General features: G+C 38.1%; 1 protein-coding gene across 11 annotated transcripts in view; it reads left to right on the forward strand.

Moving 5' to 3' along the window:
* The window catches only part of TRAF3 (TNF receptor associated factor 3), a 70,143-nt gene that overhangs the window by 43,399 nt on the left and 12,282 nt on the right, over positions 1–14,462 (forward strand). For 8 of the 11 annotated variants that reach the window (XM_038137287.1, XM_038137288.1, XM_038137289.1 and 5 more), the window contains 4 exons: positions 3,440–3,520; positions 6,176–6,250; positions 8,043–8,135; positions 12,576–12,716. In XM_038137287.1, coding sequence (XP_037993215.1) covers positions 3,440–3,520; positions 6,176–6,250; positions 8,043–8,135; positions 12,576–12,716 — 390 coding nt within the window. The remainder of the gene's footprint in view (positions 1–3,439; positions 3,521–6,175; positions 6,251–8,042; positions 8,136–12,575; positions 12,717–14,462) is intronic. The other 3 variants (XM_038137294.1, XM_038137295.1, XM_038137296.1) reach the window with 3 other exon arrangements.

Genomic DNA, 14,462 nt, shown 5'->3' on the forward strand with positions numbered 1-14,462 from the left:
ATTTTATTCTCATTTGTGTTTCTTGTGTGTTGTTTGTTAGGTGAAGTCTGACAATGATAAGTGTTCTTTGCTTGGAGATGTTGTTAAAAAAAGGCATAGGTAGAAACTTGCCAAGTTCTGGTTTAGATTTGGCTCTCAGTTATTTGAGTGCATGCTTGCAGGGGCTGGTTGTTCAATAACTGTGCCTTACCTAGAATTAGGTGGCTGAAACATGAAAATACACAGAAAAATTAAGTCTGCCCTGTATTATTGTACATTCTGATACAGAGGTGAAGTGTATTTAGGTAGATTATGGATGCTGTTCTCCCAGAATTATGATTAGGCTGAGGATTGGCATGAGGCAAAAAGTGCCATTAAAAATGTGTGGTGTCTTAACAGACAGAATCAGTGAGTTCTAACTATGTTCTGCAAACTGGATTGGCTGATATTTTTGGGGCTTTTTCCTACATTTTTAAAAGTTCAGTGGTTATAGAAATGCAGATGGGCTTCTTTGTTGTGGCCTGATAAAATGTTATCTCACTATACTTTCGTAATAAGAATCAGAAGCTTAATGACACTGTATGTTTGAATCTTAGAATCACAGTTTGGCTTGGAAGGGACCTTAAAGATCATTCTTGTTCCATCTCTTCTGCTGTGGGCTGGGAGAGCTTCCACTCAACCAAGTTGCTCAAAACCACATCCAACATGGCCTTGAATGCTTCCAGGGATTAAGCATTCACTATTTCTCTGGAAAATCTGTTCCAGTGCCTCACCACTCTCACAGTCTAGAACTTCCTAATATCTAATGTAAATCTTCCCTCTATCAGCTTAAAGCCCTTCTCCCTTGTCCTATCTCTACATGCCTCTGTAAAAAAAGTCCCTCTCTGGCTTTCTGTAGGCCCCCTTGGGTACTGTAAAGTTTCTTTTTACTTCTCATTTGAGTTTTGTCACCCTGTTAACAAAACTGGATTTTTAAAGATGAACCTGAGTTCATCTCTGGGTTCTGTAGCCTAGAATTTTCTCTAATGTAATAATGACTGAAGCTGGCCTCAGTGACTTGAACTGAAAACGGAGGTAGGGGGAGCAGACTGAGAAAAAAGGTATGCAAATGGAAACAAAAAATTTTACTGGAGAACATGTGGTTCATGTCTTCATAGAATCCCGTGACCGGTGGGGTAGGAAATCCCCGTTGTTGGAGGCAGACTCCAACAAGTTAACAATGTCAGTAGAATGCTTTTTTAGATTGCATTTGTCTTGCCTGCCTGCTCACTCAGTGACTTTGCCTCCTAATGTCCTTTGTTCAAACAATCTAAAAATTTAGGGTTTCTTTTTGTCACAAACCTACCTTTTCCATCCTCTACCTCCTGACAGATAGAGATGGTGCATTGTTAAAATGGAAATTAGAAGCATGAAATACTCCTGGATTAGTGTATTATTCTGTGTATAATCCACAGAGCTACTTGGAAGTGCTTGTCCTCTGACATTGATACTTAGACAGCAGTAGTGTGACAGGGATCTGGAAGGACAGTTCTGTTTCATGCCTGGGCTCCTCCCTGAAACCCTGGCCATAAACCAGACCCTGCCAGGACAATCTGGGCTTTGCCCTGTGGTCTGAAACACAGCTGAGCTGACTGGGATAATATTGGGGATGACCCCAGACATTGTCCCTTGCTCCCTGTTACTGCTCTGGAGCCAGAGATGTTTGTAATGTGGCACTGGCTCTTCTGAGAGCTGTGTTAATATCCTGCCCTGCCCTCACCTGTGCTGGGAGCCCTGCATGTGCTATCACCTGTGGTTTGTGCTGGGTTTGGCGTTTGGGTTTATGTTCTCAACTGGGTGAATTGAGAGAGGAGGGAGAGAGAGTTCTGCCACTGGACTGGGGTTACTCTGGTGTATCCTGAAGTCTCTGGAAAGGCTTGCCGTGGCTTCACTGAGTGGACACTGGGATGTGGAGCAAGGAGGGAAACAGGAGAGAATGCTGAGAAGTTGCATGCTGCCTTCTTATCATGAACCAAGACTCAGTGTCACAGCCTTTGTCAGATGGTTTGGGTAGGTTAGGGAGCAGGGTTAGGGGATTGAAATTAGGGAATGAAAATTAGAAGGGGGTGTTACTTTTCTGGGTTTGTAGTTGATAAATAAATAAGGATGTGTGTAGGACATTAGGCTCCTAAAGCCACATGGTTGTGTGAGATGTCTCCCTTCAGCACAATTCCAGATGTGCTCAGAATGAGAGGCCCAGGTCCAGCCCTTGACTCTGAGCAGGAGTGGTGCTTTGGGGCTCCACTTGTCAGAAGAGCATCACTGTCACCCTGACAGGCTGCTCTGAGGAGAGGGGGTGGCATTGCTCCTGGCTGGGTACCCTGGTGGGGACGGATGAAGATGGCTCAGGAGCTGTCCCAGCTCTCTGGCTGAGGAGAGGGTTCCCTGATTCCTGTCACTGGGACTGTGCCACGGCCCAAGTAAGTGAGTGTGAATGGGGAGCACTGCAGGGTAGATGGCTCAGGACAGCATCTGATGGCCTGGTCTAAAGGGAGGACATACACAACTTCAGATAGTGGCAGATTTATGCCAGAATTCTGACCAAGGCCTTTCACATCTTAGAGATCAGATCTCCTTTATTTCTTGGTTTTGCTTCAAAAAATAGACCTGGCTACTTGGCAAAAAGGGTATGCTATTTGTTCTTCCCTTTCTAACAGGCTTATAAATCTAGAGCTTTGTTTCCTTTGCTTTTCTTAAGTACCAGAAATGAAGCAGCGTGTTTCAAGTTGAATGGGATGCGTCACTTGATGAGAAACGGATTTTTCATTTTGTTGAGAAAACGGAGAGGAAATGTAAATTCAGTTATCTTGGGCCTGACTTTTTTCCCCCACTGGGGTGGTAGGGTTTGACAGCTATGCTGAGATACCCATCGTCTGGGTTCAGGTTAAAATCGTGATGTGTAACAGTGAGCCTTAGTATCAGGTGTTTGGGAATCAAAGTTAGAAAAGAATTGGAAGGGAATATCCATACATAGGAAAGAGAATCTCTGAGAGCAGGCAGTGTACATTTCTGATGAACTTTTCCGTGCAGTATATACCCTCACTAGAAAGGACATCTAGAGTGGTTCTGCTTTCTCTTAAAGATGCCCAATTTCGTGAGTAATTGTTGGGGATTAAAACTTGGCTTTGACTACTATTTTATTGTATGAAGTAAAACCAATAAAATGGTAAGCAAATAGATTTGCTTTGCATGGGAGAACACAAAGAAACCCTTGGTTTTGCTTCAGGCTATCAACACCTCCATCAAAAGTATAAACTGATATTTGAGCAATTGCAGTTCTGTAACTGTGCAACTGGGAATAATATTGGAAAAATCTTGTGGGATTTTTAATTATTGTAGGATGCTTTTCTTTGCAGGTAAGTCCTCTCTTAATTAAAGACTAAGGTCTGATTTGTGGTTTGTTTGCTTTTTTCCTCCGTAGAAACATGAAGATACAGACTGCCCATGTGTCATGGTTTCATGTCCTCATAAATGTAGTGTTAAAACACTCATGAGGAGCGAGGTAAGAAGTCATGCCCAGTGTTGTGCTGAAAAATTAAATAATGTCTTTAGTGAGATCTCGCAAGAATTTTGCCAGAAGCCATCTCCTTGTTAAAATGTGAGATCTAAGGAAAAGCTTTTTCTACCACACAGTTAAGTGTGATAACACTCAAATATTTTTAATGATTTTTTGAAAAACTATTTAAAAAGAAACAATTTCTTAATTTTGAGTCATTATTACACTTGGCTTGTCCAAGATTAGCGCATGTCCTTCTTGCTTTTGTTTTTACTAGCTCTCCCCCTGCCCTTCCCTCATTTCAGCACCACAGAGCAGCATCTTGGGGTAGTTAGCTTATATTAAAATAAAACTACACAATTGAAATTCAGTCCATGTTGACAAGAGTTAGTAAAGACTACAAAAATCATACAGATGTGTAATTTCATGGAAAAACTTAAATTACTAATAAATCTATTAAATTTTGGGGGGAAAATAGTAACTGATACTTAGAGAAATGGTGTAAGATTAAGGTTGAGTACAACACTCCAACAGCAGATGCAACAATGCATAAAAGTTTCTCCTGATGTGTAGAGGCTTCCAGTAATAAGGAGATGAAAAAACTTAAGCCTGGCTTTGAAGACATCCATGTTCTTGTACAGGAAAAGATAAAAGTAGCATCTGTCAAAACTGAGGTACTTAATTTTTCCCTTAAAGTAGAACTTACTTGCCAAGGATAGAGAAGAACTTACTGAAGCCTTCATCACTCAGTAAGCCTCTTTTAAGGAAAGTGAAATTTCTGAGCTGAGGATGAGTTTTTCTCTTTCCTCTGCTACTTGCTTCCCAAGCTGGATTCATACCATTTTTCAGTTGTACTTGTAAATTATTAATTGTGGCAGAGTGCAGAAGGCACATAAGTCTCCTGCCAAAGTTTAATGCAGTCTTTTCCTCCAAGATAATGAAATACAAGATAGATACTGTATTTATTAAGAGAAATTGAGCTGTTAAGAAAAGAGAAAATACATACACTGGGCAACCCTACCAGTGCTTACTGCCAAGATTAGATCCTGGTTCTGGAGCACTTTGGCTTATTCTTAAACCCTGACTTCAGCAGTTACTTTCAGAAGAGGTGTGTCTGAGTGCTTGTGAGGGCTGCACCATTAAAGGCTGTGCTGTTGCACACAGAGTCAGAATGGGGTTTGAAACCATGGGTAGGAACAGAACTTTAAACAGCCCTTTGCCCTGCATCATCTGTTGCTGTATGTTGCTTAATTATTTTTTTTTTCTAATACTGTGAAAATGTACGTATTTCTTGGTTGCATGATTAGGGACAAGAAGTCTAATGCAGAAAATGGGAAAATGCCTGCCTAACAGTTTGAGAAAATTCTGTAGTGTACAAGTGGATATCTTACTGTAGAATAAAAGGCAATTTTCATGTTTAATTCATAACTCCTTGGCAGACTTCTGGTTTTCAGAAGTTGAAAAATGTGGTGTTCTTGTAAAACCTGTTAGACCACATGTCCCTTTCTTACTTTATTTTTTTTTCTTTCCATTTTGAAATGATACTGTGAATTTCTACAGGTAGTGTTTAGAATGCAGTAGTTGTGAATCAGAGATGAGTGACTGATGGCATCTCAGTATGAGATTTTAAAGACTTTCTTGTCTGTTCCAGAGCTACACATTGAGAGCAGTGTTGATTCACCACTTCTTTCCAGGGAGGTGGATGAGCTGAGTCATGTGGGGCTTAAGGTGTGGGAATTTCAGATGAGATTCTGCAGCCCAAAAGAGTGATGCCAGCTGAAGAGCCAGGCTCTGGCTCCTGTCTGCTTTGTGGGAAATACAAACTGCAGACTCTGTTTTTGAAAGGAGAGTGTTTGTTAGGCTGTCCTTTCCAAAAATGTCTCTCTGCTCCAACTTTTAGGCAGTTTGCATCCAGCTGCTGCCGTCTGTGCTGCTGCTGTCCATGTATATGTATATGCTTCTGTGAATTGGTTTACTTTTCAATGAAAAGCAGTCTGTGCTTGTAATAATCCAAGATATTGGACTAAATCTCAATCTGTGAAAAATGCAGGCATTTTACTAATCAATTTTAATCCTGTGTACTGCATTTTTTTAAAGTTACTTAACTGTACCTATTCTAAAACTCTCTGTCTGTTTCATGCAGTACTTGTTTAGTCTTTTTTGTGTAATTTAACTGTAAAATTTAGGCACGGAGAATTGCATGTTATGTTTGAAAAGTTGGTTCCTCGTGAAATTAGGATTAGAAAAAAATGTACTTTACTACAGTGAAACTGATCTTAAGACTTGCTCAGAGCACCAGTAAAAAAAAAAAATTTTTGGAGAAAAGATTAGCTATTCACTAAAGTCAAATGAAATCAAATAATTATAGAGTATGTTCTTTCTGTTTGTTTTGGGTTTTTTTAATTGGGTTGCCCATTGAAATAGTCTTTGGTAGAAGTTTCACTGTATATTAAATGTATCACACTGTATACTGTATTGGCATGTGCGTGTGGTTTACATATGTGTATATACAGAATTAGCACTTGAGATCAGACTGGAGAAAATATACACATGTGTGTTGTATGTTCTGCAAATAGCACACAATACAAACCTGATAACCTCTGCCCTTTATGTTATCATGCAAGTCTTTTTGCCAAAACTCACATTTTTTTCCTATTGCAGTTGAATGCACATTTGTCAGAATGTATTAATGCCCCAAGTACCTGTAGTTTTAAGCGTTATGGCTGCACTTTTCAGGTCAGTATATAACAATTATACTTCCCAATTGATGAAAGTCTGCAAATAGAACCTAATTCTTTGACATGAAAGTTCTGGACTTCTCTAGTTTCAGTTAATAAAATCATCCAGTTGCACCAAGTGAATCTACCGGAGATGTTTGATTTTGCATTTTAAAAATAAACAACATGAAAAGCCCCCACATTCCTGCAGTGGTTTGTGAGTTCAGTTGTTAGATGAATCTTGTTGAAATAGGAATATGAACCATTTGAAGAACTTGTTAACTTAGGATAAGAGGAAAGTCTCTTTAGTTCTTCAGAGAATAGACTAGTAACTTCAGTTGTTTCTATGAAAGCATTTTCTTGAACTAAGTATGTTTATATTTTCTCTCATTTCTGTGTCTTAATATTTTTAATTGAGGTTATGTGTAGGTTAGCACACTTAAAACACGTATTTTTATGTGCATTAATATGTCTGTGTGCACATAGGTGTATAATCAAAGCATGAAATTTATTTTTAAGAAAAGTTTTAGGTTTTAATCCTGGCAATCCCTGCAATATTAAAAAAAAAATAAAGTCAAACCTGAGGGTTTAGTTTCAGTAGTATTATTTCAGTTTCTTCCAATATTCTGCTTCCCTTGCCATAAATCCTGGGGAATTTGGATGCTTATGTAATGAAAATATTAGTCAGGACATTTCAGAAACCGCTGACAGGAAAAAATGGCATTTATCTAATAGAATGATTCCTTTGTTAGTCCACGGCTATTTAAAAGGACAAGGACTCACTGAGGAGCATATGTCTCTATAGATGATGTCCTGCAGGTATTTCCAGGTTCTTCAATAATGAGCATTCATCTTCTTAAGTGATAGCAGTAATGCTCTTAGTGGTAGATCTGATCAATGCTGTAACCCTGCCCACTGTTATGTTGTACGTATTGCCATTCATTTTATGTATGTATATGTGTGCATATATGTACATATATCCACATATATATTTTTAGTACTTTATATAGAGTACATACCTTGAGGATCATTGAAACCCTTTTCAGTTGCTTTGCAGCACTATCTACCATCAAAGCTAATATTCTCTGCATTGCAAAGCACTTACTCAATAGGTGTAAGCAACACAATACAAATGAAGTAAGTAATGTGGTCTGCATCTTATGTACTCTGTATATAATCTATGTGTGTTCTGTAAACTATACAGTGATTATTTGTAACAGCACTTATAGGTTGTGCAGAGGCAGCATATCTGAATATCACAGAACAATCATGGTAACATCTTAAACATAACAAAATAGGCGTTGTAAGAACTCTCAGTGTAGTCTGTAAAGCTGGCAGTTTCCAGTGATAACTTAATCTTAAATATTTGTCTTTAATATTCAGCTGAAGGAAAATGTAATGCTTATGAAGCTGTTCATGAAATGGAACGGAAATTTTAAATTACAGTCAGTGGAATTGGAAGTCTCAGATTTTATATGACTCAAGGGTTTTATTGTGCTTTGTTTAGTTCTAAGCTACACAGAAGGCTCTAAAATACAACTCATTCTGTAAATCTTGTTCATCTTTATTGTTTCTGAGTTATCAAGTACACTGGATGGAGATACATAGCAGTTGTATAAAACACTTGCTATATTAAATGTATTCCTGATTTTTGTAAATTCCCAAGTAGATTTCCCTGCTCTCTACAGTTCTGCAATAAGCACCTGTGAACCAAAATATGTAGTGTTGGTTCGATGTCTTTATATACTCTTTCTTTGTAGGTTTAAAAGAAGTGGAATTGGCTAAAATGTATAAATTCTTTGTTGTCACAGGGAACAAACCAACAAATTAAAGCACATGAAGCCAGCTCAGCAGTGCAGCATGTTAACTTATTGAAAGAGTGGAGCAATGCTCTAGAAAATAAGGTATATCTTCTACTCACTTCTAATTTTCATTGACTTCTTTAAATCATACAAAAGTTCTGGAAGAAGCGCTTTTTTCCTGTTTTACAGCTGTTCAACATTACAGCTAAAGCACTAGTAGGCTTCAAAAGCTATCAAGCCATTTAGCATATCTTTGTACCTTTGTTATATAATAAAATGCTGTGAGAATCTCGGCTTCGCAACTCCGTGGACAATTTTCCTCATGGATAACTTAATTAAAACACTTTCTTCAGATAAATAAAGAGTCTAGTGTTATATTTCCTCTCTGAGCTGCCTTCTTACAGAACAGAGAGTTCAGAAAGCCATGGCAGCACCATGAGTTGTATCTCTGCTACCTCATCATTTTTCCTGACATAACTTCAGAAGTGTGTAATAAACGGGTTAATAACTTTATTTATTTTTATTCTTGCTCTCCAAACTTAAGGACCTGCACAGATTAATTAAATTAAATATAGCGTAACTCATTGGCATGATGATGTCTGCTTTAGTGCTAGACCAGCATGAAGTTCATGTTGCAGTGTTTCCTTGGGACTCCAGGTTTTAAATTGTTTGGGATTTGGGAGATGCTGGGAGTTGTATCAGCTATGATCTTGTGAATAAGCTTGAATGACTTAACCACGTGTTCTGCAAATAAAATTCGAGCCTTTGATTTAAAAAATGCAAAATTTCAGAACAAATTGTTGTTTTCTTAAATCCTTTTGAAAAAGTCTTACCTAGACATCAAACTGATGTTTCTGTATTTTTAGAGGAAAGAAGGTCCCAGAATTACCAAAGTATTCTACAAATGCAGGCACAAGAGTGAGGAGCCTCCTTCAGACTTTTCTCAAATGAGTTCACAAGTAGCAATTCCAATGTAAGCTCAGTGGCACTTAGGATATGATTTCTGTCATCTCAGAGCAGATCACAAGCTAGATCACAAGCAAACTCTGTCTAGAAAGCATATTCCTTTCGTGGCCTACAGAGATCTTTTCTGCCTGGGTCTGCAGCAAGGTCATGCAGCTGCAGGAATTGTAGTTTTGAAGCAGACATTAACTGGACCAGTGTAATATGTTTTTTGCCCCCAGCATCATGGTTGTTCCTGAACTGCTTGGTTTTGAACTTGAAGCCTCTTAAGGAAGCCATTGAACCTGGCAGAGTTCTAATACAGATTTTTTTTTTTTTACAGAATTTTTCTACATGGATAGGTAGGTCTTAGTTTGATCCATAACATTACTGAAGTTTGCTTTTGCATCTGAAACTTTGTCAGTGTAGGAACTTTACATTTTTCGGTTTTGAGAGATACAGATTCATATCCTTAGTTCATTTTTCATTAGTCTGATGAAAACTACACAATTTATTTCACATCATAGGAAAAAACCCACATTCCTTGTGACTTGCAGAATAGATCATGTTCTGCCTTTTCTCAGTGTCCTGAGGGGTGCTTTGTCATTTAAAAAATGCCCAGTGGTTCTGTGTTTGTCTCTTACAGACATTAGATATGATACACTTCACTACTGTTTTATGCTTGACTTTTGTTTCAACTTTCATTTAGGACATAACTGCTTATCATCATATGTCCATTTTTTTTTCTTTTCACTTCCTGCTTTATAGACTTCTTCCTATTCATAATAAAGAGTTGAATCACTGGAAATCCCAAGCCAGTGCCAGGTTACCAGAATAGCTAACCACATGTCATATGTCAGTGACTTTATTCTAGGGAAGGGTAACAAAATGATTTGTAACTTCATTGCTGTGCTCTTCTTTGAGGAAAAAATTAATCAATGCAATGAAGAACAACAGTGAAAAGTCAGCTTGGCTGATTGGTATCTCAGAAATCTTAGCCCTGCTGAAGCCAGTGGAAGTCTTCTTAGTTTGTATAGGGTCAAGATTTCATTTAGGGTTCTCTCTGTGGTACGTCTGGAGGGGTTCTCTTCTCCCAGTCACCACGTTCTTTAACAGTGCACGTGGAGTAGGCAAACTGGAAGTCCTCAGAGCTGCAAAGCTTGTGCTAAGTTAGGAGTTTGGTACTGAATGGTGCCGGTGGCAAAGAGTAGTAAGAGAAGGTCAGATGTAAAATCTTGAATCAAAACTTTGTGGGGGAAATTAAAATTCAGTGCTTTTTCCCCCTCTGTGATGGTGTAGAATTGCAGACTGAACTCCCACAGTTTTGTAATGTTGGAAATAATTAGTTGAACCTAATTTTGTGGCTTCATCACATTCTTACAGAAAGCTGGTACAAACTGTTTTTTCTTTTTTAATATGAGACTTAAATATGGAACCTGTTTGAATACAGTTTCTTGTGGCATATACGGTTTTTTCCATTCTTCTTTAGTAAGCAACAATAAGCAACAGCTTAATTTGCAAATTTGCTGAATAAGAGCATGCTTTTTCCTAGGAATATTTCAAATATGCCAACTAAGTAAAGGAAGCTGATGCAATTTGTAATTAGATGCTGTATTTCCTTCACCCTTTTTTATACTGAAGTTCCAAAGACTTATGCTGAAACTATAGTTGAGAAACTATTTAGTGTTAAATATTTTTTTTTAATTCACAAATCACAGCCAAACTACAATTGCTGACTTAGCCATGACAGTTCTGTATGATTAAGGACTGCAGGACATAATTCTACCTTTCTTGTATTCTGTAAAGCTGCGTAGAAAAATCTCAGTACAAAATAGGCCCATGTTTTATAACTTGTACAAAAATGGAAATGCAATGCTTAGTGACCCAGACCCTAACTGCCTTGTGATTGGGAGGCCAGGGGAGGAAACAGTGAGAAAAGGGAAATGTAAAGATCACAATTGACTAAAGAAGTCTGATTCATTAAGGAAATGGAGGATGCAAAAAAATGAAGCGTCCTCAGCAGATCTTAAATATCTGGGAGGCAAAGGTACTGGTTTAAATTTAAATTTTTTCTGGTACCTAGGCACTCCTTCAGTCTCAATATGGCTTTTCTCTCTGCACTGACAAACTTAGCTTTGTCTCATTTCTGTTGAGTTTCTTTTGCCAGTTTTTCCATGTATAAAGTGCAGAACCAACCTATGTGTGTATGTGCACACGTACTGTACTGTACTATATTGAAAAGAAGATCCCCACACATATATTATGGTATCTCTGTATTTTTGGGCCCCATCTAAAGAACTTGCTGAATGCCTGTGTACTTTGACAGTCCTTTGTCTAGTTTAGGCTGGTTCAGAGATTTGAGATTAATTACCTTTTCAAACAGGCTGGGTTCTGCTAGGAATGCAGTGACACATAAGGGATTTGGTGATGGTGTCTGATTAGAGGGCAGTTAGAGAGATGGAATCCTGCAGTGGCACCCACATCAGAGGTGAAGGTGGCTTAACCTCAAACTAGCACCTGTAATAGAGGCCAGGAGTAGATTTTTTTGAGAACATGAAACTTCCAAGTAATTGGTCATGATGTGAAACGTTTATCAAGATTTTTTGGGTCTGAAATGGTGCTGTGTCATATCCGTTTGAAGATCTATCTGTGGAATTGTCAGGGCGTGTCCAAACATCATCTTGTGCCAAGTGTTTGTTTTCTACATTTTTGCTGCTGAATGATCTTGCCCTGGGGGAAAACTACATTTCTCAAAAAAGCAATGCACCACTACCAGGCAGCCCCCTTCTCCAAACCACATTAATGAACAAGCACTAAGCAGTGTGACAGAAAATATTTACTGTATTACTTTCATCCCCAAGGAGATATATAATATGATATTCTTTTAACAAGGCTCGTGTTTTAAAAACAGAATGAGTCACTAATGAATAAATTCATAAAATGTCAGTACAGAGAGAGAATGTAATTCACAGCCTGTAGTTCTTTGGTCTTTTCTACTAGTAGGCACCATTGGATTGTCCTTCAAATGCATGGATCCCTCCTATATTCATTCATTTCAAGAGTTTTCATCTCCATCACTTTCTTTTAAGCCAAGTCAGTCCCATGCAGATGTTTTTCCTTAAATTTGCTATAGATCAGGACAGATTTGAGAAGGTGAAGAAGATTAGAGTTCCCTGATCCAACCAGCTCAGCTTCTCTCTGGTGTCCCTTCTGTGCAGGGCTCAAGTTCTTAACACCAATTCAGAGTGAATTAGGTTGTTTCTTCCAAACTCCAAGCAACTCCCAAGTCAGTTGGTGGAAACCAGGAAACCAAGCCATTAAACAACACGTCAATAAAGAAAATGTTACATTTAGACACAAGTTCTTTGCTGGTTTTGTGTCCCATCTGTACTTTCTTAAGCCAAAGTTTTACTAATGCCATACATTGGAGTGCAAAAATAGCTATCAGAAGGTTGGGTTTTATTTATTTATTTGCAATACATGGAGAGAGATTTTATTAGGATCTTATCCCTTTCATGTGTTTAAGATAGTTTTAAACTAACATAGGTATTTTAGTATTTTGATAAACTTTGGCAGGAGTAATTGTAGAATTTTTTCCAGGTGGCCTTGCTCCAGAATGAAAGTTTGGAAAAGAACAAGAGTATACAAACTTTACATAATCAGATTTGTAGCTTTGAAATAGAAATTGAAAGACAGAAGGAAATGCTGCGGAATAATGAATCTAAAATACTTCATTTACAGGTAAGAAATACAGACTCTCCCCATTAAAGCAGAAATGGCAGTAGCTTCTGTTCTGTGCTTTACACTTGTGAAGTGAGGTGGTCTAATTAAAAAAGGGGGGGAGATATTTTACATTATTAGAGAGCCATTCTGATTATTTTTTCTGGTTTGTTGTGTTTAATGGGGTAAGATACTTCACTAAACCACTGCAATTGCCTAGCCTATGTTAAAAAAAAAAAGTTTAGAAAGGGAAAAGATTGAAAATACAATAGAAATCTTATACGAAGAATAATCTTTACTTAAAAAAACTGCTTAAGGAAGTCCCACTGAAGGATAAGATTAGCACCTTAAAATTGTTGAGTATTACATATGTTCCTTTTCTACTTGCTGGTATTAAAAAAAATGCAAATCATGAGTGAGATCAGTCTGGTGGATTTAATTCAAACATAGCATAATGCATTTGAATGCACTTTTTAAAAATCCAGATTTCTGTTGTCCTTCTGAGGAAAATTTATCTAGTTGTTCCTTTGCTGATAGGTCTGAGTTTCATGTTCTGTGTTTTGAATGATTTGGCCACAAGCCAGCATGAAACTAGAAATCCTCAGGATGCCCTAGCATAGTGGTTAGCCCAAGCTGAAATTCCTTGCTCTGTATTCAGAGCTGACTTGGAACATGGGTGCTGGGAATTTGTATTAGCTTGCATGATACTAACCACAATAAGGGAAACCTCAGGAGATATTTAGCAAGCAATTGGGGAGGTATCATTTACACATTCATGTAGTATGTCTGCTGCCAGAATATCAGATACTTGTTGTAGCATTCAGCTTAAAGGAATGGAAATAAAATTATCTTTTTCCCTTACTATTCACTTCATGTATAAACTGCAAATGTTGATAACTCAAGAAATATAAAGGTATCCAAACCAGTGTGTGGCTAAAATTCAAAGGGTGGCACATTCAGGAGCTCAGGCCTGGAGACCCTTGATGATCATGGTTTATAAGGAAACCTTCAAGTTTGGCAACTGCAACATTTTTCCTTATAGCAGTAATTTCTTTCCATGACCTGCCCACTTAGTAACCAGCTCAGCCTGCTTTAGTCATTGTTACTTGTCTGATGATAGTCTGGGATATGGCTGCCTGCCTGCAATATTGCATTCTGACACTGGGGAGCTAATCCTTGTATGTACTGATATTGCTGATTGAATCTACCAGGAGGTAAGTTAATTTGTAAGCCTGGAGTTCTTACACATGCTGTCTCAATGGCCAGCAGTGAGAGTGGAAATGGAAAAAACATAGAGCAGAGTTTTTCATTATTGTCTTAAATGACAGATTGCAATATCTTTTTCCTCGAGCTGTAAGTGTTAGCCAAATCAATTTTCAAGTGATTGGTTTAGGAAAAAAGAAAACCCCAAACCACTACAAAGCAGTAAATTCCAACAAGTGGCTTTGTGGTGGTAATAAGTACTGGAGAAAATGTTTTTCTTCGTTTTCTTTTTTTTTTTCTCCTGCTCTTTACTTCCTCTTGCCAGCTCTTTCAATTTAGTTACTTTAAGCCAAACTGTATTTTAATGCTATTTCAACCTGTTTCCATCCACTTAGCAGAATTTCCTGGTTCAGTCTGATTATTAAGGGTATCCTGGAAACATGCCTCAGTTTGTTTTTTCCTGGACAACATGATCAGCCTCCTTCTGTTGCCCACCAGGAGTGGAAGGAATTTGTTACCTTTTGTGAGCCGTTCTTTCCCTGGGTTGTGTTGAGCAGCTGTGAT

This window comes from Motacilla alba, chromosome 5 (assembly GCF_015832195.1).
Source record: "Motacilla alba alba isolate MOTALB_02 chromosome 5, Motacilla_alba_V1.0_pri, whole genome shotgun sequence".
Lineage (NCBI taxonomy): Eukaryota > Metazoa > Chordata > Aves > Passeriformes > Motacillidae > Motacilla > Motacilla alba.